The sequence below is a fragment of the Phocoena sinus genome, chromosome 21 (genome assembly GCF_008692025.1).
Source record: "Phocoena sinus isolate mPhoSin1 chromosome 21, mPhoSin1.pri, whole genome shotgun sequence".
NCBI classification, from domain to species: domain Eukaryota; kingdom Metazoa; phylum Chordata; class Mammalia; order Artiodactyla; family Phocoenidae; genus Phocoena; species Phocoena sinus.
Window position 1 is genome coordinate 333,626 of NC_045783.1, and position 26,761 is coordinate 360,386.

General features: G+C 38.4%; 1 protein-coding gene across 5 annotated transcripts in view; it reads right to left on the minus strand.

Annotated features, from left to right (window-relative positions):
- The window catches only part of TENM3 (teneurin transmembrane protein 3), a 454,793-nt gene that overhangs the window by 190,343 nt on the left and 237,689 nt on the right, over positions 1–26,761 (minus strand). For all 5 annotated transcript variants that reach the window (XM_032618480.1, XM_032618479.1, XM_032618478.1 and 2 more), the window contains one exon: positions 396–633. In XM_032618480.1, the coding sequence (XP_032474371.1) occupies positions 396–633 (238 nt within the window). The remainder of the gene's footprint in view (positions 1–395; positions 634–26,761) is intronic.

Sequence of the window (26,761 nt, forward strand, 5' to 3'; positions counted from 1 at the left end):
CCTGAGAAACACATTTGCATTTCCATCCTTTTCTCTACATGCCTGATCATCTGTAGATAAGAAAAAAAATGGTAGCAAAGGAAAGTTTCACTGAAGCCATTTATTCTCATCTCTTGTAGGCTAAAAAAATGTGTGAAAAGGATAGGAAACTTCATTGGTCCAGCAACTAAAAGAGTACCAGTCATCTGGAACTGTTTCTAGAGAAGACAAAACAGAGAGTATATAAGAATGGTAAATCTCTCTTGGTGAGGAAAGGGTTGGACTAGTTTATCTTTCTATTTCAGATATTTAAAAAATATGGTTTGTTGACTGTTGTCAAACATGCATTCTCCATGCAGGTACATTGTGTGGTCCTAAGAATCAAATACTCTGAAAGTCTCAACTTCAAGGCTTACCTGCTTTCCAGTGGTACATTACTGCCAAGGACCCAGCTGTCCTGCAGCTGGACGGACTCGGGTGTGGTTTGCAGCTCGGCGGGCAAAGCAGCCGGCGGGGCCGGACTCTGGTTCCTTCTATTGGTCAGGGAGTTTCTATTGAGAGAAGTGATGGATGGATGATGCTGTGCGGAGTGTTGCTTATGGGAAGGTGGCAGAGGCTGCAGGGTGGATTGGCCTTGGTTGTTTGCAGGTTGCTCTGAAAAAAGAAATGGAGACATTATATTTATGTGTATGTGCACATACACATCTATACACACTACCCATTTCTTGGGGATCCACTGTAGATGAATTAGCATTAAAAACTGCACGTAGGGCTTCCCTGGTGGCGCAGTGGTTGAGAGTCCGCCTACTGATGCCGGAGCCTGTGCTCCGCAACGGGAGAGGCCACAACAGTGAGAGGCCCGTGTAGCGAAAAAAACAACAAAAAAACTGCATGTAAATCCATAACCTAATACATTTGCATATTGTTCTATTAAGCGGGTGTTCAGTGACATTCTCTAAGAGTAAGTTTACCCTTGATACACAAAGTTCTAATTAATATACCACAGATGGTAAAATTGCTTTTGGTTTTAATTTGTTTCAGATTTTTTTTTCATCTGGTTTTATTAACACCTACAGAAAATAGCATCTGACAGCTCCCCTAACGTGACTTTAGATTTCAGCTTTTTAAAACAAACCAACCCTGAAATTAAATGGGTAATTTCTGTAGAACACAAAGGTTTTGGAAGCGCATATAATCCCTATAATTATTTAATGGAGTTTTTTTAAGCTTTATTTAACTGCAATAAATTATTACAAGCTAGTTGCTAAACAGCAGTAGACTACTCTAGCGCATTTCAAATAAGGCAGATCTGCACTGTGATCTACTAATAGACGCTAAGTATTCTTTAGCAGAAGGTCACTGTGTGAAGCAGATGTTTTTCATGGATATTTAACAGACTGAATCACAGCTGATTACAACGTCAGAAGACTCATATACTTAATGACTGTTACATCCATTAGAACACATGCAGAACAGATTTTCCAATTTCACAGTATGCAGTAGAACTACATTTTGGTGTAAGTCATAAGTGATCAGAGCGACTCATGCCACTATGTCAGTGGTACAAATATTTTGTTCTAAACCGGAATCATAAAGGATCCAGCAACTTCAAAATATAAACACAACAGTGGGGTGTAACCAGGAAGAAATTCTCTAAAGCTAGTAAGTCATAAGTTAAAATACGCAAATGAATGGAACATTTGAGACCCACTTCTCATTCTCATTACCTAGCTTTGGACATGCTAGAATGCACAAATACTACATTTTAGCCAACAGACAGATGACTCCTTAATTTAATGCTAAACTTATTATGGTTCCGCACACGTAAGATGTCAATTTTTGACTAACTTCAGTTCAGAGTGCAATATACCTTTAAAGTGTTGTATTAAACCATGCTATTAATATAAATGCACATATTGAAAGAGAACAGGAAACACAGGGACTATCTTTCATCTACAGTGTGAACTCCAGCAGTGATTGTTAACACAGTCTAACATTGTAATTCTGGTTGCATGAAATGGATACATGATATGTAAGAGTTTGAATACATAGTATCAAACCTCTTTACAGGGTACAACAATTAAAATTACTCCTCCCACAGTGTATAATATCAGTAACACCATGTTTCCTGGGGTCTCTAATAATCTGTATCATATCATTTAACAACTAGTAATTTCTTACTCTTGAAATGAGGGACAGATATCACACCCAAATCTATGAAACAGAGCTGCTTCCTTGTACAAGTCACTATTCTTGAAGATTCCCATTCTGGAAACTATAGAAATCCTACTTGGTCCACTGTTTTGGTGCCCATGAAAAATTACGGAAGTCTAATTCTCAGTTAAAGTGAAATTAGCCTTTGAAGACATGGCAGGGTTAAAATTGCGCATACAGTTTTAATCGTGTGAGAATAAAAGAAACAGTTTAAAATTCATGTAAGATTTATTATTCAGGTATCATTTAACTACTTAGCTTTGCTGTTCTTAGCATCAGTGCATATGATTAGAATCTCTATAGATGTCTTTAAGGAACATTTCAAGAAGCTGTTTATAAGATGACATATAATAAGCTACAGTTACGGACTTCCCTGGTGGCGCAGTGGTTAAGAATCCGCCTGCCAATGCAGGGGACAAGGGTTCGATCCCTGGTCGGGGAAGATCCCACATGCCACAGAGCAACTAAGCCCATGTGCCACAACAACTGAGCCTGCACTCCAGAGTCCGCGAACCACAACTACTGAATTCGTGTGCTGCAACAAGAGAAGCCACTGCAATGAGAAGCCCGCACACCACAACGAAGAGTAGCCCCCGCTCGCCGCAACTAGAGAGAAAGCCCACGCACAGCAACGAAGACCCAAACACAGCCAAAAAAGGAATGAATAAATAAATAATAAAATTACTTTTAAATAAAATAAGCTACAGTTACGAGGGCCTAGACAAGGTCGGCCTCATAACAAAGAGAGAAAGAAGAGAAACATTTCATACGTAACAATACATAACAAGAGAAACAATACATAACAAAGTATTAAGACTGTGCCTAGGAAGAAGCAGATGACTCCATGTTTTTAAGTACAGCTCCATGAAAGAATGGTTTTATATTATAGATAGGTTACAGAGAATAAATGATATATCAGATATTATACTATGTCGAGGGAAGAGCAGCGTCGCAGAAGTCAGGGTACCAAATTTACTTCCTAACTCTGTCAGTCATCGTGATAGTGAGCCTCTGTTTCTTCAACTGTAATGTGGGGAATATTGCTTTCCAAAAAGTTTGTTCGGGTTTTTCATAGCATCTTACGAAAACCCGAACGAACTTTTTGGACAGTCCAATACCACTGTCCCATCCAGGTATTAGTGCAATCTAAAGATTCAGTGAAATGCACTCATACATTCATTTATTCACACACGTCGTCATTCATCCCACAGGCATTTATCAACCTTCTATATTCTAAGGATCTGCTAAGTCAGTAACAGATGAAAGCACTGTGTAAATGATACAGCATTATAAATGTTAAGATTGTTACTGAAACATTAAAAGATTTAAGGTCTGTTATATATTTCATTATGCTGAACTTAAGATTCTTATTCTTTTTTAGTTTTTTAAAAAAAATTTATTTTTTATTGAAGTATTGTTGAGTTACAATGTTGTGTTAGTTTCTGGATTCTTATTCTTAAATCAAAATATAAATCGTGGGTTAAAACCTTCCATTTAAAACCTTCCAGAAACTAATTAGTTTCTGCTGCTGCTTTCTCCGGATTACTCATTCCTGTTGCAAGTATTCGTTAGGAGCTTACAATGTGCAAGACATCATGTAAACACCCTTCCTTTTTCCAGTTGTCTGAGGTTATTTCAGCACACGTGTTCTGTCTGCTGGGACCTCTTTTGATTTGACTACCTAATTAGGAGGCCTACCAATAAAACAAATCCAGATAATGAAAGCTAGGTTCAATCTTAAATTTGATGGAGGGCGTCCCTGGTGGCGCAGTGGTTGAGAGTCCGCCTGCCGATGCAGGGGACGCGGGTTCGCGCCCCGGTCCGGGAAGATCCCACATGCCGTGGAACGGCTGGGCCCGTGAGCCATGGCCACTGAGCCTGCGCATCCGGAGCCTGTGCTCCGCAGCGGGAGAGGCCACAGCAGTGAGAGGCCCGAGTACCGGAATAAATAAATAAATAAATAAATAAATAAATAAAATTTGATGGAACAGAATAAGTGCAGAGTCTGAGCGAGATGGGGTGGATGGCCAGGAATTTAAATCCTGACGAATCACAAACAGAAGAAAATCCAAGGATTCGGTGGGAGGTCAACGCTAGTTCTAGAGATTCTGGCTTACAGGACGTGAGAAGTAGCTGGCGTATGCATTTATGTTTACCGACTTATTCAAGATAGATTACTTTTATAAAGTATAACAAGATAAAATAAAATTGAACATAGTCAGAGAGGAAGATAGAATAAAAGAAAACTGAAAGTGGTAAAGATAAAGCCAGATATGAGGTGAGTGGACAAAACGCCTGCTGTATATAGTTGTACACATGTTTAGAGAAGGGTACAAATCTGGCTCTAAATTACCTTGTTGCAAAGAGGGAAAAGAGGGAAACATGATCAGTTACCCGATTTGAAGTGTTTTTAAGATCAAAAAGTTTGCTTAAGAAAAGTACTGAGAATAGAGAGAACATTCTCTTTTCACCTCATAGGAAGACAGAAGAATACCCAGGGAAGTTCTATGACCAAGGTCCAAGGTGGGCACAAGGAAACAGAGAACAGGGCTTGGACTTGGAGACCAGAACTTAGAACCTAATAGAGGTGGGCAGATCCACCCAAGGACAGCCAAAACATCAACCGTAGTCTTTGCTTTAAGCTAATCCGCTGATACAGGCTTTGCATAGGCTTGAGAAAAAGTTTCAGATGAGACCTCACAGAGTCACCAAGTTCAGTGTTCCTGAAACATAGCTCTGAACATGTCATTTTATTCCTGGAAAACTCCAAAGGCGTTTTGCCTATAAAACATAAAGTGAACTCTAAAGGTGAATGTGATCCTTGTTCAAGATATCTTTGCAAACGTTACCCCCATGAATCTCTTGATGTATCCCTGTTCTAGTCAAGCTTGCTGTACGCACTGTATCTCCACCACAGCTTTCCACTTCTGTACAGTGGCTTCTATTTGAAACACATGTTCCTCCAACTTTCTATATCCAAACCCTGTGTATTTCAAGCTCTCAGAATGATGACAGCCCTTCTGTTTTCTTCAAGTAGAAATCAGTTATTTCTCCTGAGTCTTCTTAGAGTCTTTTATCTTTCTTCTCTTTTTCTTTTTTAAAATAAATGTATTTATCTTATTTTATTTATTTTTGGCTGTGCTGGGTCTTTGTTGCTGTGTGCAGGCTTCCTCTAGTTGCGGCAAGCAGGGGCTACTCTTCGTTGCGGTGCACGGGCTTCTCATTGCGGTGGCTTCTCTTGTTGCGGAGCACGGGCTCTAGGCGCGCGGGCTTCAGTAGTTGTGGTTCGCGGGCTCGGGAGTTGTGGTGCACGGGCTGAGTTGCTCTGCGGCGTGTGGGATCTTCCCGGACCAGGGCTCGAACCCGTGTCCCTGCATTGGCAGGCAGATTCTTAACCACTGCTCCACCAGGGAAGTCCCTTTTATCTTTCTTTTCCACGGCTCTTTTCACTTTTCCCTCTGTATTAGACCACTTTTATAGGTTTCGTGTCCCCTGTTAGACTCTCTATGGAGAGTCACCGTGGAACCCCTAAGGACCACACGGTGATACATACTCAGTAAATATCTGTTGAATGAATGACTATTGGTGAAGAAGTCAATGAAGGGGGAGTTGAAGTAGAAAGTGGGGCCTGCTCACATTGCCTTTTCTTTTTTTTTAACTGAAATATAGTTGATTTACAATGCTGTGTTAGTTTCAGGTGTACAGCAAAGTGGTTCAGTTACACATATGTATTGCCCTTAATTCTAAGGTAATTTGCAAACATGTCTTATTTCCCCAACTAAATTCTTAGATCCTGAAAGGCAGGGACTCTAACTTAAAGCTCTTTGGATTTTTCAGTACCTTCACTAAGCCTTGTGCTTCAAAGACTCCTAAAAATATGCTGAATGATTGGTGATACTTATGAAATAACAGGACCTTGGGAGGGGGGTGTCATCTCATCCAGGCAGGTACCATGTAACTCACTACAGAAACTGGTTTTTCAGAATATTTCTTTTGAATCATGGCAGATGTTCCAATATTTAATTTTTTTTTTTTTTTTTTTTTTTTTTTTTTTGCGGTACGCGGGCCTCTCACTGTTGTGGCCTCTCCCGTTGCTGAGCACAGGCTCCGGACGCGCAGGCTCAGCGGCCATGGCTCACGGGCCCAGCCGCTCCGCGGCATGTGGGATCTTCCCGGCATGTGGGATCTTCCCGAACCGGGGCACGAACCCGTGTCCCCTGCATCGGCAGGCAGACTCTCAACCACTGCGCCACCAGGGAAGCCCCCAATATTTAAAATCTACCTTTTAAGATGTGTGAATAATAGAGAAATTACCTAAAATATATAAGAACATGTAAGATATAAATATATAAGATATGAAACAATACATAAAATATGTATTATAATTTGCCAAGTATAGCACGTTTTCCTTATATTTTAAAGCTTATGATTAAAAATCCTCCAAATTAGATATTTGAGAAAAGATGTAGGTTATTTTTTCCAAGTGGTCTTCCCTACTTTTTTTAAAAACAATTAAATTCTTGGCACTGTGCTTACTGGAAATTATACACTGTGCGTAACTAGTGCTGTTTCTTTCAGCCCATCTTCCTTTGTTCAAGTGCCTACCGCTCATATAACGTTCATGAAAGCCTGACAGCTGCTTGTTTTTATTTGATAAACTGGACACAAATGATAGCAGATATCTGTTGAAATTCACATTATAGTAATAAACATTAGACAGACTAGACTTCACTCATTGTGCTCAGCTCTTTGCCACCAAAGAAGTTAGCTCTTTGACAGAACACTGAAGGCCATCCCATTAAACCTATCAGCTGGGGGTAAGCCTGGATCATAACATACACAGTAAGGTGTGCCGCCTACTAGACCACAAAAAGCTATTTGACAATGCAGTAGATTCCAGTTTAATCAAATTATAAAACCCAATTCCAAGCAAATGAAGGCATATTCACTGAGCTCCACAGGGGGAAGAAAAGAAACTTTTGACCACTTTCCTGGATAGCAACTCTGCTGTATGAGCCAGTGAGGTGGAGGGGCCATAGAGACAAATGACAATAAACATGGGAGACTTATTTTTCATGGGGTGTTTTCTTGAATAAGTTACATAGCTCTCTGAGCTTCATTTATTTTATAGTGCTTATTTAAAGGAATCTAAAAAGACAGGGCCTGACATATAGTAAGTGCTGAAGGCAACTTATTAAGCCGGAGGAAACAGCCATCTTCAGGGCAGAACATCACGAGGGAAAACAAAGTAACTCGGGAGCCTTGTCCGCGAGAAGCAAGAACACACTAGCCAATACCTCTGAAGAGGAAACGTCTTTCCTTGAACAGGCAACAAAGCAAGAATCGGAAATATCACAGGCATCAGAAATAAACTACTGTCTTGGCAGTTCCCAGAGAAGAGGGAATCTGATCTCTTAGTCATGAAGTTCAGCGGGTCTCTTTTTCCCATCTACTATAACCACAGAATCATGACAAGAATTTGAAAAAAAAAAAGGAACACCTTTTTTTTTTTTTTTTAACCTAACTGGGCATATTTGCTGGTTTGAATTTTTTTTTTTTTTTTTTTTTTAATTAAAAGCCACTACAGGCAGCTTCCGGAGAGCTAGGTGCAACTCAGTCCAGCTCTCTCTGGTTCACAGCCTTGGGCTGAGGTCTTCGGGGGCCAGAGTGGAAATGGACTTTCAAACAGGAAAGTGGGGAGAGAAAATAATAGCTGCTGGGAGATACAAATACCCTTGTGTGGGTGCATGTCCACATGTGCCCCTTAAGGCTTTGGCGGGCTGGCTACAGATGTCCCCAGGGAAGAAGCACTCTATTTTGGAAGGGAGATGGAAGGCTAGGGGCTGACAGCTGTGCTGCTTTAAGATAATTGTTTGCAGTTTAAGTGGAGTGTGCTAACAAAAGACAAATGGGTGATGGGAGATCCAGGGCTGGAGAGAGGGAGGGGGAGGGAGGAAGGGAGGGGGAAGGAGGGGGAGGGAGATGAAGGACAGGGGATGAGGCTGGGGGAAGGGAAGAGAACCAAGGAAGAACAGAAACGTTTTTAACTTGACTGAACTACTAGAGAACCGGAGAAGCATTCTTCCTGTGGCTTGAGAATTCTTGGATACCAAAGACAGTGAGTTGAATTTATGAATAAACTCTGGTTCTGGACCCCCCCAGGAATTTACAAGATGCACAGACCCTGTTGAACTAGACAAACATTTAGAAGGAGCCACACCCGTTTACTGGGGATTAGCAATGGTGGGGTTAAAGCCTTTGTTTCTCTACCACCGAATTCATTCATTCTCACTTTACTTCCTGGCTGTATCTTTACCTTCTCCCACCTGTCTCAAGCAAAACTGAACTCTTTCGTAAAACAGGTCACCAAAACAAAACCTGTAAAGCACTTTGCTGTTGTATATTTTATTACCATATTAATTTTTTTTACTGAAGTACAGTTGATTTACAATATTTCATTAGTTTCAGGTGTACAGCATAGTGATTCAGGGTTTTTTTCTCTTTTGCAGATTCTATTCCATTATAGTTTATTACAAGATATTGGTATAACTTCCTGTGCTATACAGTAAATTCTTGTTGCTTATCTATTTTATGTGTAGTAGTTTGTATCTGTGACTCCCATACTCCTAATTTGTCCCTCCCTCCCTCTCCCCTTTGGTAGCCATAAGTTTGTTTCCTATGCCTGTGAGTCTGTTTCTATTTTGTATATAGATTTATATGTATTATGTTTTAGACTCCAATATAAGTGATACCATAGAGTATTTGTCCTTCTTTGTCTGACTTATTTCACTAAGCATAATATTTTCTAGGTCCATCCACGTTACTGCAAATGGCAATATTTCATTCTTTTTGAAGGCTTAGTAATATTCCACTGTAGATATATACACCATCTTCTTAAGCCAATCATCTGTCAATGGGTACTTAGGTTGTTTCCATGTCTTGGCTGTTGTAAACAGTGCTGCTAGTGACCAGGGCTTGGAGCGGATGCTCCAAGTATACAAGGACCAAATCATAGATAGCTTTTGCGTTTGAAAATCCCAATGTAATTCTTAGATTTAGCTTATTCTTTTGTTCCATTATCAACTAACTCAGTGGCCTTACAGAAGTTGCTTTTCCTTGATTTTCTAATGGTAAGTTTTTCTACTGGTAAAAATGGTAAACACCTTCCTCATCTGGCTACATTTCAGGAGCTATTAGGAAAGGCATATTATAAATACAAAGTATTTTATGACACTGAAAATAGTACATTACATTAAAAATATCTCCTTTGCTCAGAAAATATCATAAATATTGCAGACATTTAGTTGACATTACATCCCTATGGAGAAAACAATTAAGTAGCAAGAATTTTCCTCATAAATGGGAAAAACTTGAGTTAAGAAAATATGTGTACTTAGTCATACCACAACTCAGTGGAGCCCAAATTGAACGAAAACATTTACACATTCAAGGTGCTTTCTTCTCCTCTCCTTTCTCACCCCCATCCTCCATACTATAATAAAAAGATAAGAAATGGTATAATGGAAATTAGGGAAGAGAGATCTCGCCTCACTCAGAAAATCACTTTCACATAAACTTGCTCCTCTGGTTCGTTGTTTTATCTAGCGATTCTCACACAAGCTAGGTATTTGAAAGGGAATTGTCCATTTACATACCTCTGCAAGCCTTTGGTTAAAATATGGCACTGTGTAAAAACTGTCACCACAGTTTATCTGTCACTTAAACATTTCTGACAGTTGCACACAAATCAAATGAAAATGTAAAATGTGCTTTAAAAACCATAAAATACTATAAACATAAACAGCATTGTTCTCATCACCTTCACCATCAGACTACTGATTGTAAGGCTATTTATATAAAGATATTTGAGTATGAAAAACCTTGAAGATACACAAGAAGATGTAAAAGGACGATCTGTACTGGCCAGAAGGCATTATTTAATCAGCACACGTGAACTGGTTTACTGTTCTTACTGAGTTAGTGAGAATTTGGTTCCGTTTCTTTACGGTCATTCCTTGCAATGAGGATTAGAAGAAATCATCAAGGTCTGAGTCTTTTCAACCTTTGCATTCTTTTTTCTTTGAGAGTCCGGTGTATTTTCTGTTTCTAGCAATGTGGCAACCTGGATTAGCTGTCAAATCCCTTGCTATGAAATATCCAGAATTGCTGGGTTAAATATAGTAAATACCTTTTGGACGATTTCGTTTAGTGTATCTATTGTCTAACATTTGCCAGGCTCTGTTGCAGGCATTGAGGATACAGCAGTGAACAAAACAGCCAACAATCTTAGCCCACCAGTGGAATGTGAACTTTAGATTAATATAACTGAATTAGAAAGAAAGGATGGGCCAGAAACAGAGGGGAGAGAAAAACTGTTGAGTGCACATGAGCCAACACTGTAGCTTCCCTGGGGAGACCTGCCAGCCTCTGTAATATTTCAATGTACAAGCGAGCGTCAAGAATCCATGCCTCAGCTGTTACTGAGACCCCTACATACAGCCTGGACACGTAAAGTGCTATACCCTCAGTCTAAGAGTAGACTTAAAAAACCTTCTCATTGCAGAAAGACAATAAGCAATCTTGCTGTGCTGTCTTGAACCTGGATGGGGAGGAAAACAACTTGTAAACATTTCAGCTGGTAGCCTGGGCTTCGCTGGAGTCGGAGTATGAAGTTGAAACTTTTACCATCAACATAGTTCTGGGACCCCCAAGCCAAGAACTTAATATTAAAAGTGGTGCTCATCAGTAACACTACCCCCCCTCTCCCCAAGGACCCAGAAGAAGCAAATGCAAAACTTGTTTGGAAGAATACGCTCTCAACTCAAGTCACAAAGGATTTCCACAGAAAAAACCCTACTTTCAATGAATTTACTGTCTAAAATTACAAAACTTAAGAGAAAACATCTACCTTGAGTCAAAATCTACAGACAAAACAAAAAGCAAAAATTTATCTCCCTGAACTTCCGATAATATGGCCATAAGATAAAACAATAAGTATGTTTAGAATGATTACAGATTTAAAAGAAATTAGGAACATGAGAATAAGAGACCATGAAAAAAGAAGGAGCGGTTACAAAAAAAGGTAGAATGTGTTTGCAGACACTGAAGTTAGAAACTTACTGGGTGGTTCAAACAATACATTAAATACAACTGTAGAGAGTACCAGTGAGTTGGAAAAGAGATCTGGGAAAATCACTCAGATGGCATCAGAAAGACCAAGACTGCTTAAATATGAAAGAGTAATTCAAAGACAAAAAAAGAATGAAAGAAGGCTCAATATACATTCAGTGGGAATTCCAGAAGGCGAGAATAGAGTTTTCTTTGGAGCTACTTAAACAGCTTTCTACAAAGTTCCTAATATCACACAAATGGCTGTCAAATTATAGAGAACGTAAATTTATTCACCTCTCTTTCGTGTCGTATGAATTATCTCTGCTATTCTCTTTTTTGTTCCTGTCAAGCACCCTAACCTGCTTTAGTGGGTGGAAGCAAATGGAAATGGTTAAACTAGTTCCTCTTTCAATATACTTAACGCCAATAATGCCACAGACACATTATCCTCTACAGAATTCTTAGTTTTCCATAACCATTTTTTTTTTTTTACAGAATCATACATAAAACTTACATATGCATAGAAAAATGGATCTAAATACCTTTTGAATGTCTCAGTATATGTTTCAGGATATCCTTCTACCCATTTAAAAAATATTTTACCTGAGAGAGTAAGCAAAAAAGGAAAAATCTGTCCCAATCTTGACAAGGAAGAACTGCTGACACAGAATCAACAGACGCTTTTCTCTCCTCTCTGATTTCCTAATGGACATTTGATTTTAGTGCAATTAAATTTTACTGACTTGAAATGGAGTATATGGTATGATATAAATAAAGCACATTTTGGAATATGGATAAGAATAGGCTGGAAGGCAACTAAAAGCTATTACTATGTGATAAGTGGCTTATAAAGAATAAGAAAAGCGAATTGAATGTCCCAAGTAATGCAGAATTTGTTATGCTATTCAGATAACGTATTCTTTATCACAAAGAAAATGTCTGGTATAGAAGGAAAAGTACTAGAAAAGGAAACAGGAGACGTAGGGTTGAGTACTTGCTTTATCCGACTAAACATAACCACATATAAACCAACTAACTTCTGAGCCTCAGTTTTTCTCCTCCTCAAAGAATAGTGCTGGTGGCGGGGCGGATGGGTCATGCAGTGAATTCTAAAGCTTTTAGCTTTATTTCAGGCACTATACAATATTTTCTTGAAACAAACTGGTGTATGTTATAAATATTAAAAATTTAAGGTAATTAAAAAACCTCATCATAGTATCTTAAGTTATACACGTAAAACATTTAAGGGACATATAGTAAAAAAAATTACTTCACTTCAAATGTAAACACGAAAACTCTACCATATTATTTCTTATCATAAATACTCTACCATATTATCTTATGTTACAAATACTGAAAATAATTTTTTTTCTAAATAAAACACTGTTACCTTATGTTGTAACTAGTAACATCTTAAGGTACATATAATTAAAATCATTTTATACCAAATTTCAATTTACTTCAGATTTCAATTGTTAAAACTGCTTGTGAAAACAGCTATGTAAAAAGTCAGAATGGAACTTTCAAACTTAAATAAAACTGACCTGTTTTTGAAAAGTTATGATGACAATTATAATACAGTTTAAAAATTACAGCTAATTAATCAATTACGGGAAAAAGATTCAGCCTACTTTACCTGAACCTTTTTCTAATTTTATTTTATTTATTTATTTTTGCGGTACGCGGGCCTCTCACTGTTGTGGCCTCTCCGTTGCGGAGCACAGGCTCCGGACGCGCAGGCTCAGCGGCCATGGCTCACGGGCCCAGCCGCTCCGCGGCATGTGGGATCTTCCCGGACCGGGGCACGAACCCGCGTCCCCTGCATCGGCAGGCGGACTCCCAACCACTGTGCCACCAGGGAAGCCCTCATTTTTATTTTTTAAAATATTTCCGGAACTACAGGAAAAATAAGTGACTAGAGAATACAGAGAAAGTACCCAGCAACCCTGCTGCTCTGGTCCCCCCACCCCCGCAGCCAAATATTAATTTTGCCATTGATCTTCTTCCTTAGCATATTGTTTGATGTCATATTTGTTATCTGACAGTTTATTGAGTCCACATTGTCTGTCCACGTCTTACATAGAAATAGAATCAAATTTTTAGTTTCCTTCCAATCATATTATGGCCTCTAAGCAGAGATGTGTGTTATCGCAAACATTAAACATTACCTAGAGGCAACATGGACCGAATGGAACCCAGGGAATCCTTCCCATTCTTGGCATTTGCGATGAGGGTGATCTGTTAGGTGGAAACCATGTTATGATGCTCTGTGATTAAAAAGGAAATAGAGTCAGAATTTAAGCTGACATATGCATACTTGCTGAATTCCCTTCTGTGTCATTATTACTTTGGGGATAACGTGTGTGTGTGTGTGTGTGTGTGTGTATAACACTAAAAGCCTGTTCCCAATACACATTTTTCTGCTGCTTTAATGACTGAGCACCAATGGAGAGCAGGATGGTAGAGTGAAAAGAATACTAAATCTGGGAGATATAATGAAAACCAGTATCCAAGTGAGATCATGCATAGGAAAGTGTTCCATAAACTGCAAAGTGAGGCGCTGTCATTGTTTGGGAGATCAACGATACGTATTTTCTGAGGCTTTGTCGCACCTTTAAAAATGGTAAGCACGATTTGTTCAGGCTGGAAGCCTGTGTCTTCCTATAGGATGCTAATTGCCTCTAGAAGCCTTCCTCTCAAAATAGAGGTTTAAAAAGAAGCTGGTGACTGAGATACCCTCTCACAGATCTTCTGATCTTTTATTTCATGAGTCTACAGATTTTTTAATGCCAGTTGGTGAAAATTTTCCATAGAAGAGGTAAGTAAGCAACAGATTACAGCAGGGAAGAATAAGAAAGACCTGGACTATCGGTCTGCTCGTGCCGCCATGACGGAATACTGCACCTGGGGTGACCTTAGCAACGGGAGTGGACTTTCTCACGGCTCTAGAGGCTAGAAGTCCCAGATCGAGGTCCAGCAGAGCCATTTTCCCGGGAGGGTTCTATTACTGACTAGCAGGAAGAGAACCCTCCTGTGTCCTCACAGGGCTGGAGAGAGAGCTCTCTGGTGGCTCTTCTTATCTGAACACTAATCCTATCAGATCAAGCCTCACCCATACCATCTCATTTAACCTTAGTTACTTCGTTAGAGGGCCTATCTCCAAATACAGTTATGGGGGGGGGGGCTTAGAGTTAGGGAAATACGAATTTGGGGGTAGGGGAGGACACGAACATTCAGTCCCTAACACCTGGGTTCAAGCTCCCTGTCTGAAATTTAGTAACTGTGCAACTCTGAGCAAATCAATTTCATGTTCCAAATTCTCTGATTACTCATCTCTAAAATGGGGGTGAAATGTGGGGATTAGAAGAGATAATGTCTCTTAATTTCCAGACTTTACCCATTTATTCAAATAAAGCAATAAAATTATTTTAATCCTTTTTTTTTAGGCCAGAGAAGATGTTTATGTGTGAGTATGCCCATAAGGTAATTTCCTTCTACAGGGATGTCTTTAAAAACATTCTCTTCTCATTTCTAAATTTATAAAGGCAAATATACACCTAATTATTTTACTATAGTGTCTCTTAATATCATTCAATTAGAGTGTTTTCTTAGGATAACGTATCACTAGCATAAAAGATGGAAAGAAACGTACATTATTAGAGAAATAATTCCCTGTATTTGCAGGGCGGCTGGCTAAAATGTATTTCGATCCTGTAGACTGAACTCATACTTTAAGTACTGAATTGTATTCTTTGCATTTAAAGCAGCACACTAGGAAGTGATGTTCCCACGGAAACACGTGAAAATGTAAAGATGAATGAAACAACTTTATGTTTTACGGCATTTACTTTGAAAATCTGATTAAGATAGATGTCTTCAGCTCATAATTCTTCAATGTCACAGTCATAGTTCCCATCAGCAAGATGTTTTAAAGGCTTTCGATTAATATTGCATGCCAGAACTGAAATTACATCCTTTGTCGTTTAGTTCTTAATGGTGCAAGTGATACCTATCAAGCAGTGTTATATGAAGCGTGTGTGATTTTTATTGCAGGCTGTTTTCACAAATCTTTATCAGGTTTCACAAAGACTGCTTGGGGTTTACAATAAATATGTCCTTCTGCTGAAAACCATACTGATTCTTAAAAGTGAGGTGAAACTTGGATTATTAGAATTTACTTATCGATAAAAAAAACTACTTGGATCTGCTGTATTGCCATTTGCAAGTAGTCTTGAATATATCTGCTTTTACCCAAATCTTTTAGTAAATCACTGTTATAATATATGCAAAGTATGTGTCAAATACACATAGCTCACGAAGCCTTCTTCAGTAAGCAAGCACATCACCTGCCTAGTAAGGAAAACACAGCTGGATGTGGCTGCAGCGCACACTATTGAACGTCGGCTGGGATTGTGCCGCAAAAGTGTATGTTTCATTTTTTTTAAATATAATTACTAATTTATTTTTAAAGAGGAACCTAGGGTCCTGAAAAATAATTTCAAAATTTCTGAAACTCAAGCACATCAAAGACAACTCAACTTCATTTACTAAACACCCAGACTCATGAAAGAATCTTACTTATATAGAGATTAGAAAGATACAGGTAAAAAAAAATTCTTATATTGATATTTTACATATACATATTTTTTGTTTGTTTTTTGCTTTGAACACAAGCCAACGTATTTTGATCCTGGCTCTATCATTAACACATTCTGCTCTATCATTAACACATTCTACTCCTTCAGTCTTGGTTCCCTTTACCTATAAAGTTAAGGGGTAGATTATGATTTCTAAGGTCTTTTTTCCAGTTTAAAGAAAATTCTAAAATCCTATAGTGTTTTAAGTGTGTGTGTGTGTGTATGTGTGTGTGTGTGTGTGTACGTACATATATACACACACAGTTTAAAGCTTCGGTTGCTAAAGTCTCAACTGCTGTTATGCCTTGTCGCGTTGAGTTTTACAAAATACAAATCTTCTCAAGATAAAACAAGTGATCAAAAACATTACAAAGGACAACAGCAAGCGGCTTATTCTGGGATGTGTCTCCCTTGGGCAGTATCTACATAGTTGATGTAAGAGAAATCTGGCTACATCTCTCCTGAGTGATCTGTGGTCTTTAGGGACCTCACAGACACGGCTTTTGCCAACTATATGTCTATCAGAAAGGAGAATAAAAATACTAACATTAAGATCGACATTCCTATTCAGCAGTGCACAGCACATTCATCTTGTTTGGGTAACTGCACATTTAAAATCAGAGTCTCCTTACCTGGTTCTAGACATTAGGGAATAACGCACATGTAGAAAAGGGTTTTCGCAATTCTGCTTCCCCATATGGCAGATCACTGCACTTCTCATTAATTCTATAAGGAAGAGCTTGCCTTTTCTACTGTTTACTTGAATTTTTTCTACTGTATGTGGTTGACTGAAGGAATGGCAATAGTTCACTTTAAACACATTCTCTCCATTAGCTAGGATCGATATTTTTAAAGCATTCCAACACGTCCATATCCACTCTGTAACAATTCCTTTACAGCTGATACTAAAAAATATTGTGTGCTTAAAAGATAATGCTCTTCACGTTAAAAAGAAAAACTACATATGTTCCCTCTATTTTACGTTTTTTTTTTTTTTTCTAGCTATAAGTAAATTAGTTTTACCCAGTAATTCCAGAAAGAAGTTACTAAAAATCTAGCCTCAATGTAAACTTATAGATCCTAAATGCCAAAGAGGGGTTGCACAATGGAGAGAAAAATGCACAAAGGAAATTTATACTCACTAAAGCTTATTAAACTATTACGCTATGTGCTCAATATACATTATTTAATCTCAGAGCCACCTTAAACTGTCAGTATTTATTCCTATTTCACAAGCAGGGGGGGAAAAAAGTTCTGAGAAATTGAGAACTCCGGCAATGGTCACAGAGTATGACTCCAAAGCTTTTCATACTAATTTACAGGGGAATAATTATTTTTGTCAGTTTTCTTTCAGGCATGTTGTCAAGAAGAAAATGAAGAGGAAACGTTAGCTTTTTTTTTTTTTTTTTTTTTTGTGGTATGCGGGCCTCTCACTGTTGTGGCCCCTCCCGTTGTGGAGCACAGGCTCCGGAAATGCAGGCTCAGCGGCGATGGCTCATGGACCCAGCCGCTCCGTGGCATGCGGGATCCTCCCGGACCGGGGCACAAACCCGCGTCCCCTGCACCGGCAGGCGGACTCTCAACCACTTGCGCCACCAGGGAAGCCCGAAACGTTAGCTTTAACATAGGTCTGTAGAAACTCGATATTAAATGGAAAAACAGCTTGTTTTATTCTGAGTGTGGGGATGGAGAGCCACCTAGTAAAGACTGGTGTAGAGACCAAAACCCAGCAGCACAAACAGAAGCATTCTTTTTTAATAAGGAAACTACGCAGCATTTTAAATGGGGAACATAGATGAAAAAATAATTTGGGTGTTATTTTCAGTTTTACAAAGAGTTTAACATTTTTTAGTATGTGGGCAGTGTTTTGTCTCCTTTTTAAATTTTCTGAAGCCAGTTTCTCTCTTTCATGCTAAGAAACAAAAATATGTTAGGTTTAAAAAAAAAATCTCTAAAAGAAATGATTAAAAAAAATACAAGATCCTAGATCCTATTGTTTTTCCTTCCTGTCCTTATACTATAACTTGGGGCTGGCAGGTTATTTTTACAAACTCATAATAGTTGTTAATGTAAGCATACGGTATTTTTTCTAACATTTTTAATGGATTATTAGAGTTATCAAATCAAACAGTACTACAAAGCACAATCCCATAGGCTCATCTTTGATTATCACCACAATTTACTGAAAAATATTTGAGACAGCATTATTAAAAGTTAATGGCCTTCTGGTTTATAAAGAACTGTTATATCTTTAATTTCTTACTTTCATCATATACTGCCATGTTTCTATTTTTGTGAGGGCATCAAAATAGGGTCAAACAATTTCACATATTATATTCAAAACAAAATAGTATCTGCTTCCCATTATAACTTCTTACTTCTTTCCTGTTATCTTAAAATAATGGATAATTTTGATTTTTCCCTGAATGCATGATCCAAAAACCGAGTATGAGAACAGAATACAAGTATGGTTTATATTAACATGTTTAGTAATCGGCGTTTTGCATGTCAATGCGATTACACACTTTAAATACGTAATTTGACTTAAAAAGCACCCACCAAAATCGAGTGAGAAAGACAGATGCAATTAAATGATTATTCAAGCAAAGTAGCAGATATTCTAACAAAGAATACTAATTAACTTTCAAACAATGACCATTGTGAAATCTAAGTTATACACTGCGCATTACCGCACACGTAAAAATGGAAAGTGACCGCAGAGCCACTCTTTAAATTCAAAAATGTACCACCCATAATTAGCAATCAAAGCGGAATCATGAAGTTCAGCCGTAAACATTTGCCCTGGCGCTGGGTTACGGCAGGTAAGTTGGCTGAAGAGGCTGTGACGTCTGTCATGCCACCCTTCACGCTTGCTGCTCACACAACCAGCAGAACGAAAACACTTTCTGACTTCAAGGCAGTCAGAAATACGAAGATTTATAACTGAGCAGATCTAACGCAGCTCTCACAAAGGGAAGTTACACTCACAACGAAACGCTCACATCATGATCTAGTGTTTATCCTAATTGGGGAAAAAAAAAAATTCTTTGGGAAGAACCCTGCAAATGTTGTTGGGAGAAGAGACTCCCAATAAAAGAGGAAGGGGAAGAAAAAAGAGAGCTCGGGGGTGGGGGGGGGGCATTATTTCTTCAAAGAATTACTGCTGAGGTCACAGATAATGTGGTGCACCAGAAGACAGGGAATTTAGGATAGCACCTTCCTTTAAGTGCTTTATTCCTCTTTCATTTAGAATGGAGAAAAGAGTCAGAACAAGACAAAAGACAGCAAAAGAACCAAACTTCCAAAATAGCATTACACGACATTATTAATAGTGTCGCACGAAAGAGAAATGACAGCTCTCAAAAGAGTACTTTTGTCTCTACTTACTTTAATTAAACTCCCTAAGCTTTAAAGTGAAGTTGAACCTTTTCTTTTTTAAAACAGAAAAATACATCCAGACGGATTAAGATTTGATTTCTGTCCCCTAATGGTCCTCAAGCATCGTCAGATCCTGTTTAAAGCAACAGAAACAGCCACAGCAAAAACAAACCTCACCGGCATGCAATTTTCTCAAAAGAACCAAGATTTCATCCTCTGCCCCTCTGCCTTTTCACAGGGAAGTTAGCGCCCAGTGTGCCCCTTCCTTTCCAGCAGGCACCGACTCATTAAATTTGAAATGAGAATTACAACAAAATTATACTAGTATGAATGTTTCAATTAACTTACTTTGTACCGGGGTACCCGAACAATCTTGCTTTAAAATAAACTAATGTGATTTTAAAAGATCAGGGTAAAGTATGATCCATGAAAATGAGTCTTGACGGCACATTCATATTGGGGGAAAAGAGTTTTCAAAATCTGTGGATACAACTGAAAAAAATCCATTGTAGCCAATGTAATGTCATTATTCTTATTCCAAAACACCTTAAAGGAAACCTATTTCTTTTTTTTTAAACTTTTTACTTTATATTGGAGTATAGTTGATTAACAATGTTTTGTTAGTTTCAGGTGTACAGAAAAGTGATTCAGTTATACATATACATGCATCTATTCTTTTTCAAATTCTTGGGATTGACATGTACACACTGCTCTATTTAAAGTGGATAACAAACAAGGACCTACTGTAGAGCACAGGGAACTCTGCTCAATATTACATATTAACAACCTAAATGTGAAAAGAACTTGAATTTGGAAAACCTGTGTCTTGCCTTCTCCCCATGCATCCTTTATCTGCCCAGAACTAGGTTCACCCTTCTCCTCCTATATACCTTGCCCAGCCCAAATCCTCTTTCTCAACCTTTCCATTCTTCCACTGAAATCACCATTTTCTCCTCGAAAATTTGGTGATAGTTTTGACTCTTAGTTTATACTTCATCATCAAGTTGGTTGTTAGTTCATTCAAACTGTACCTTGGTTTTGTATTTTCCCCTGGATCGCCATTGCGTCACCCTACCTAGACCCTGATTTATCACCCTTCCTCTCTACCTCTCAGTTATTTGATAAAAACCCTTGCCTGTTGACTAGGTATAAGCCCTGTGAAAACCTCTGTGCTGACATCTTTGCCTACTGACTCTCTCCACTACAGTCTCTCCTGCATACAACTGACAGCTTCATTTTCATAAATTTATTCTTTCTTGACCCAAGAATGGTTCGCTGCAGGCAAGTCACAAGTCCACATTTTATTTACCCAGTCATGTTCAGTAATGTTCAGTGTGGAGATACAGAAGGAGAAGGTAAGTTTATTGGCCTACAGGAGCTGATGCATTTTTTCGAGTTGGCACACCTGATGCAGCTAGAACACAAATCTCAGGTGAGTGCAACGAACAAATACGTTCAAACTGTATGAGGACACGGAAGGAGGAAACATTTGCTTCGTGCAGGGGTTAGTTTCGGAGGCTTCAAACTAACCCCTTCAAACCAAAGTGTAGGCTAACCTTCAGCTAAACTTGAAGGGAGAAGCAAAGGTTTAGGAAAGTCAAGGTGTGGGTCACAAGGAAGCCTGTCGAGATCAATAGTGACACTGGTTTGGAAAAGCAAGTAGGAGAGAGTTCTGGATAGACCAAGTGGCGACAACTGATGGCTTTAGGTCCAAGCGGGAGAATCTGTACTTGATTTGGGAAGCCATGCACAGGTCCCTTGGAAGGGAGAGGAGAGAGGCCAGAGGAAGATTCACCTGGATGCTCCTCCAAGGCACAAGGACCTTGTGGCAGCAACCTGGCTGTGAAGTGATGGCCATCTTTTTACGTCTGGAGCTGAGCAGACTCATTGGTAATGGTCATTCATTCACTCCACACGTATTTACTGAGCACCTACCATTGCATGAGGGATACATCAGTTAAAAAAATACTGAGTTAGGTTTTAGCCATGTTGATAATGGTTTAGAACTGTTTACATGTTAGGATATTTTGGTGATATAGATTGTTGAGAAACCGTGAAGATCGCTGAAACTGGAAAAAATAAGTGCTATTATTTATGTGCATGATAACCATCGCTGTTGATGTTAATACAAAATATATTCCCCAAATGTACATATTCTCTTCCAGATGCACTGAATTTTCTATGTTGTTAACATCATGGATCCACTTGACGATGACTCCACTGCTATTTCTGAAATTAACTCTTACAGTTTCCCATGTAACTTACTGAACGGTTAGAAATTCCCTTTAGATATTCATTCCTTCATTATAGCAATACTCCAGAAGGGGGTCTTCATTTAAACCCTTAGTATGTTTAGAAAGGCCTCTTGGGCTGTTATCCTACCCAATTCCAAAGAGTAAGACACATTCACCTCCTCCCTCCCTTCCTCCCTTCCACACATATGCAATAAACTCCTACAATATTTCAGGTACATGCCTGGTACTAGCAGTTCGATGATGAGGTCAGTACTCTTCCGCCCTTTTGGAGCTTCCACTGTGTCTGGCTCCAAAGGTTTTTTTCCTACTATACTACACTGCCCTCCCACTCTTGAGTACAGAAACATGCAAAGAGTAGGAGATAAAACAGCCTCAATTCTGAAAGGTTCACACAAGGCTTTTCTGATAGTATAATGCTTGTCTCGAGCAACGCCAATTTCAGGCAAAGAACCTACGGGAAACTGGGGAAATGCAAGGGCATGGAGGTGAGGCGGAGTGGAATGAAGCAATAGCTCAGATCAGCTGGAGCATAAAGGGTGTGGGTGGGTGCTGGGGTGGGTGCTGGGGTGGGGCGGGACGGCAGCAAATGAGACAGAAAATGAAGTGGCAAAGACAGGGAGGAGGGAGATGTTGATGGGCTTTGCCTTCTGCACCGACTACAGAAATCTGCACACTGTTGTATTAGCAACGGGGAGCTGCTGAATGGTTTTAAGCAAACGAATGACAAGGCCGGCGATGGATTAATGAAGACCATTCAGGAAGCAGCTTGAAGGATAGGTGTGGAGTGTGTGTGGCTGAGTGGGAGGTATCTGCCGTAAATATCTGTATCGAGTACATAAATGAAAGCCCTGGAAGTGGGGATAAAGATGCAGGGTCAGATTCAGGAGATACTTAAGAGGTAGAATAAACTGATTACCTTTAGCGACACATTAAATGAAGGGGAGGGTAAAAGAGAGGGACGTGCACAGAGTTTTCAAAATATCTTCAGCAATGTCTTTCATCTCTTAAAATCACTTAAAAATCACAAGATTTCATCATATTAACCTTATTCGGCTCTAACCACGCTCATCATTCTGGAAACCGACACAGGACTGGCCTATGTTTCTGCTGAACTGTGGTTACTGAAACAGTTCTTTTTACACACCAGGGTCCGGTGGAGCTTGTATTTGCCTCTTCTTTTAAATTGCAAAGTCTGTCTCGGGAACACTCCACAGCACCGAGTGAAACTTAATACACATGTCTTTCTAAAGCAAATTCTTTTCTTTTTTTAAATCCCACATCCAAGGTATTTTTCCACACAAGCTACTCACATTAAAAACAGATGAAGAAGCAGAAGGAAAAAGAAACAGACTGGGAGAAAGAAGTTGGTATTGACGGGAAACTGAACCTGAATGTTTAAAGCTAAGCTCAGGATGTGGTGGAACGGGGAGAAAGCAAAGTTAACCCAAAGCCCTACAGAGTAAATGTAAAATCCACTGAACAAATACCTTGTATAGTGGATTTTCTGAACACTGTCTGAAACGTAGGCCTGAGTGCACTCTGACTTAATTCTTACAGCAATGCTTCATCACACTCCGAAAGGGAGAGTAATCGAACCCAGCCTAAACTCTTGCAGAGGAAATTCAACTCTTGGCCAGAAGAGATAAACAGAAGCAAAAGTAAAGAAAATGGCTATTTTTCAGCTTAGAACCTTACTCTTTTAACTGTTTACTATTCGTGTTTAGAGATGAGAATTTTAGGAGAGAAAGTTCATGTTATTTCTTCCTTTTATATAGTGCTCTGTCTAAAAAGGATTTCTTACTTTCTTAAGGCAAGTAAATTTATTTTGATTTCCCAATATCCAGAAACATGATACTGGACTCCCCTGGTGGCGTAGTGGTTAGGAATCTGCCGGTCATTGCAGGGGACACGGGTTCGAGCCCTGGTCCGGGAAGATCCCACATCCCGCGGAGCAACTAAGCCCATGCACCACAACTACTGAGCCTGCGCTCTAGAGCCCGTGAGCCACAACTGCTGAGCCCACGCGCCACAACTACTGAAGCCCGCGTGCCTAGAGTCCGTGCTCCACAACAAGAGAAGCACCGCAATGAGAAGCCCGCGCACCGCAACGAAGAGTAGCCCCCACTCGCCGCAACTAGAGAAAGCTCACGCGTAGCAATGAAGACCCAACGCAGCCAAAAATAATAAATAAAATAAACTTATTTAAAAAAAGAAACATTATACCAAAGCAATGCTTTGCAGAATATTTAAAATAAACTCAAGTGTATATGTATACTTTACATATAAATACTTATGCAAATTAAGAAAATTATAAAGACAGAGATCAGCTTCAAATTACAGCGTTACATAAAATAAAACAGACTCACAGATATAGAGAACAAACTAGTGGTTACCAGTGGGGAGAGGCAAGATAGGGGTAGGAGATTAAGAGGTACAAACTACTACGTATAAAATAAATAAGCAACAGTATATATTGTACAGCACAGGGAAATATAACCATAATTTTGTTATAACTTTAAACGGAGTATAATCTATAAAAATACTGAATCACTATGTTGTAGCTCACACTAATATAATATTATAAATCAACTACTCTTCAATAAAAAATTAAAATTAAAAAAAAGAGCAAAAAAATTAATAAATATATAATTAGCTTTTGTTACCATTTTTTTTTCCTGGAAGGGAGCAACAGATAGAATATTAAAAGCTTGTGTTTCTTTAAACCTGAGATCTGCAGAGAGCAAGTGTGCCGTGCCCTTTTCTATAAATAAAATTTCAAAGGAACACAGCCACGCCCACTCGTTTACATTCGACTGCTTCTTTACTACAACAATGGATTAGCACCTCCAGTCCCCATAAAAGCCGCAAATATTTACCATCTGGCCCTCTAAGAAAAAGGTTGCCAATCAGTTGTGTTTTGTTTTGTTTTCTGGTAACTGAAAATTTTATTGAGACAATTGTAGATTCCCATGCAGCTTTAAGAAACAATATAGAGATCATCCATGTACCCTTTACTCAATTTCCCCCGGTGATGACATCTTCCAAAATCAATACATCCAGCTTTCTTAGTCAGACTTCCCCAGTTTTATCTGTGTTCCTGGTTGTGTGTGTGTGTGTGTGTGTGTGTTCAATACAAATTTACTACATGTTTATGTTGACCAGTTTTAAACATAAACTTGTTTCCTCAGCAATGAGGGCTTTTTCTTATCATTTGTTTAGAAGGTAAAAATTGCAGTTCTAAAAGCAAAAATTAAAAAGTTCGTGTTAGTGTCAAGTTCGGCAGAAGTTGGCAAGATAAAATGGGGTAAAGACAGCCAGATTTAGGGCCTATCTGTAAAGTCATTTTAAAAAAGGAAACATGCTCTGTGTCTGTGAACAGAATAAACCGTTTTACCATCTGCAATTGCACTGTGAAGATTTTCCTTTTTGAAATAAGTTTTATTGAGAAGCTTACTTTCTTACTACCAAATCTTGTGGGAAGGGAGGGTTACCAGGGCAGTGGCAGGTAGAGAAAGAGAAAAAGGAAGAAAAAATGTAACCAAATTTAGGTGTATTAATAGTTGTTTGTCACTTAAAATTAAAGTTTTATCTATATGAGTCACTTGAAATTATTATCAGAAAGGCAAAAATAATATATTTTACTATGCGTTTGAGTTAAAATACATAATAGCATCTATAAATGGCTCAATGAAATGCTTCAGCATTTTAAATAATTCTTTACAGAGTGGCTTGGTAGAATTCATTTGCTTAAAGATGCCTCCTTCATTTCTAAAGCAAGGAACTGATAAAGCACAAGTTTCATAAATACAATTTAGTTGAGAAAGCAATAAATAAATGCATGAAGTAATGCATACCAAATGAAAACAATCCTTAAGTAAATCCTTCCTGTGGATATCCTCTCTGGAATAAAATGGAGAATAAATTAATGAATAAATAATAAATAATAAAGCTGTGGTAAATTGCAATTCTGAAAAGAATAGAAATCTACATGTTACAAGAATCAATTCGACATGACAAGTCATTTTGAAAGACTGATAAAAGGCATACGAAAGAATGTAAATTTCTAGCCTCACATAACCAAACTGAACTGTCAAGTATGTTGTAATAAAAAATTATGGGGCTTTGTATAAATTGTGAGAAAGCATTTCAAGTCATAAATGGAGAAGGAAGCATGTTCAAAACTATGTCTGTTTGTGAATTAAAATACTTTTCTGTGCTTGAAGTGGAAAATATATTGAGCTAAAGGTCCTTAAGAAGAATTCATTTTAGTTGTTATTTTATTGTAGTTAATCTATTTTTATTACTGAAAAACAAGATGTTTCCAGCTCTAAAAAATAAGGAGTAATAAATAATGACAAATGTGAAAAGAGTTTCTGCTTAAGTACAATCATTTCAATGATGTGTGAAATATGAATCTCAATATTTTTCCTTATTAATAAATAAAACATTAACATTTGGGACTATCTGGAAGTAAACTACAAATAAACTTTCTTTTAAATATTAAATCACACAAACAATTCAATTCTGATATAAAGCTTCAGCACTCCTTTTCCTCTATCTGTTTCTCTAGTACCCATCTCAAACCCTTGAGAAAAATCTTCAGAAATTTTAACAAATACACTGGGTTGAAGTCACAAATATTTATGGCATTCATTCGATATGGAAAACTAGGCTAAAACACAAATATACTGGATTTTCACTATTTCTTTTCTCTTTTATTATATCCCTGTTTCTTTTTATAAACAATTGTTTCTGATGGTGACAAACAAAACTTCATCATTACTGTATTATTGCGATGCTCTCCTAAAAATATCGAGAGACTTGATTCCCACGTCAAAAAGCTTACTTAAACCTTTATTCAGAGGCATATACTTGAAGACTTGTCAAAACGCTTTGCAGAAATTTCTTCAAAATTAATATTTTAAATTGATTTGATACATTATGTTGTAAATATCAGAAAAGTGTTTAGTTCATGTGAGTGTAACACACATTATTGGCTATACAGTTGACCCCTGAACAACAGGTTAGAACCACTTGGGTCCACTTATATGCATATATTTTCCAGCAGTAAATACTACAGTACTCCACGGTCAGTGGTTACTGAATCCGTGGATGTGTAGGAACCGCAGGCACAGACCATAAGTTGTACTCGGACTAACCCCCCCCAACCTTGTGCAAGGGTCAACG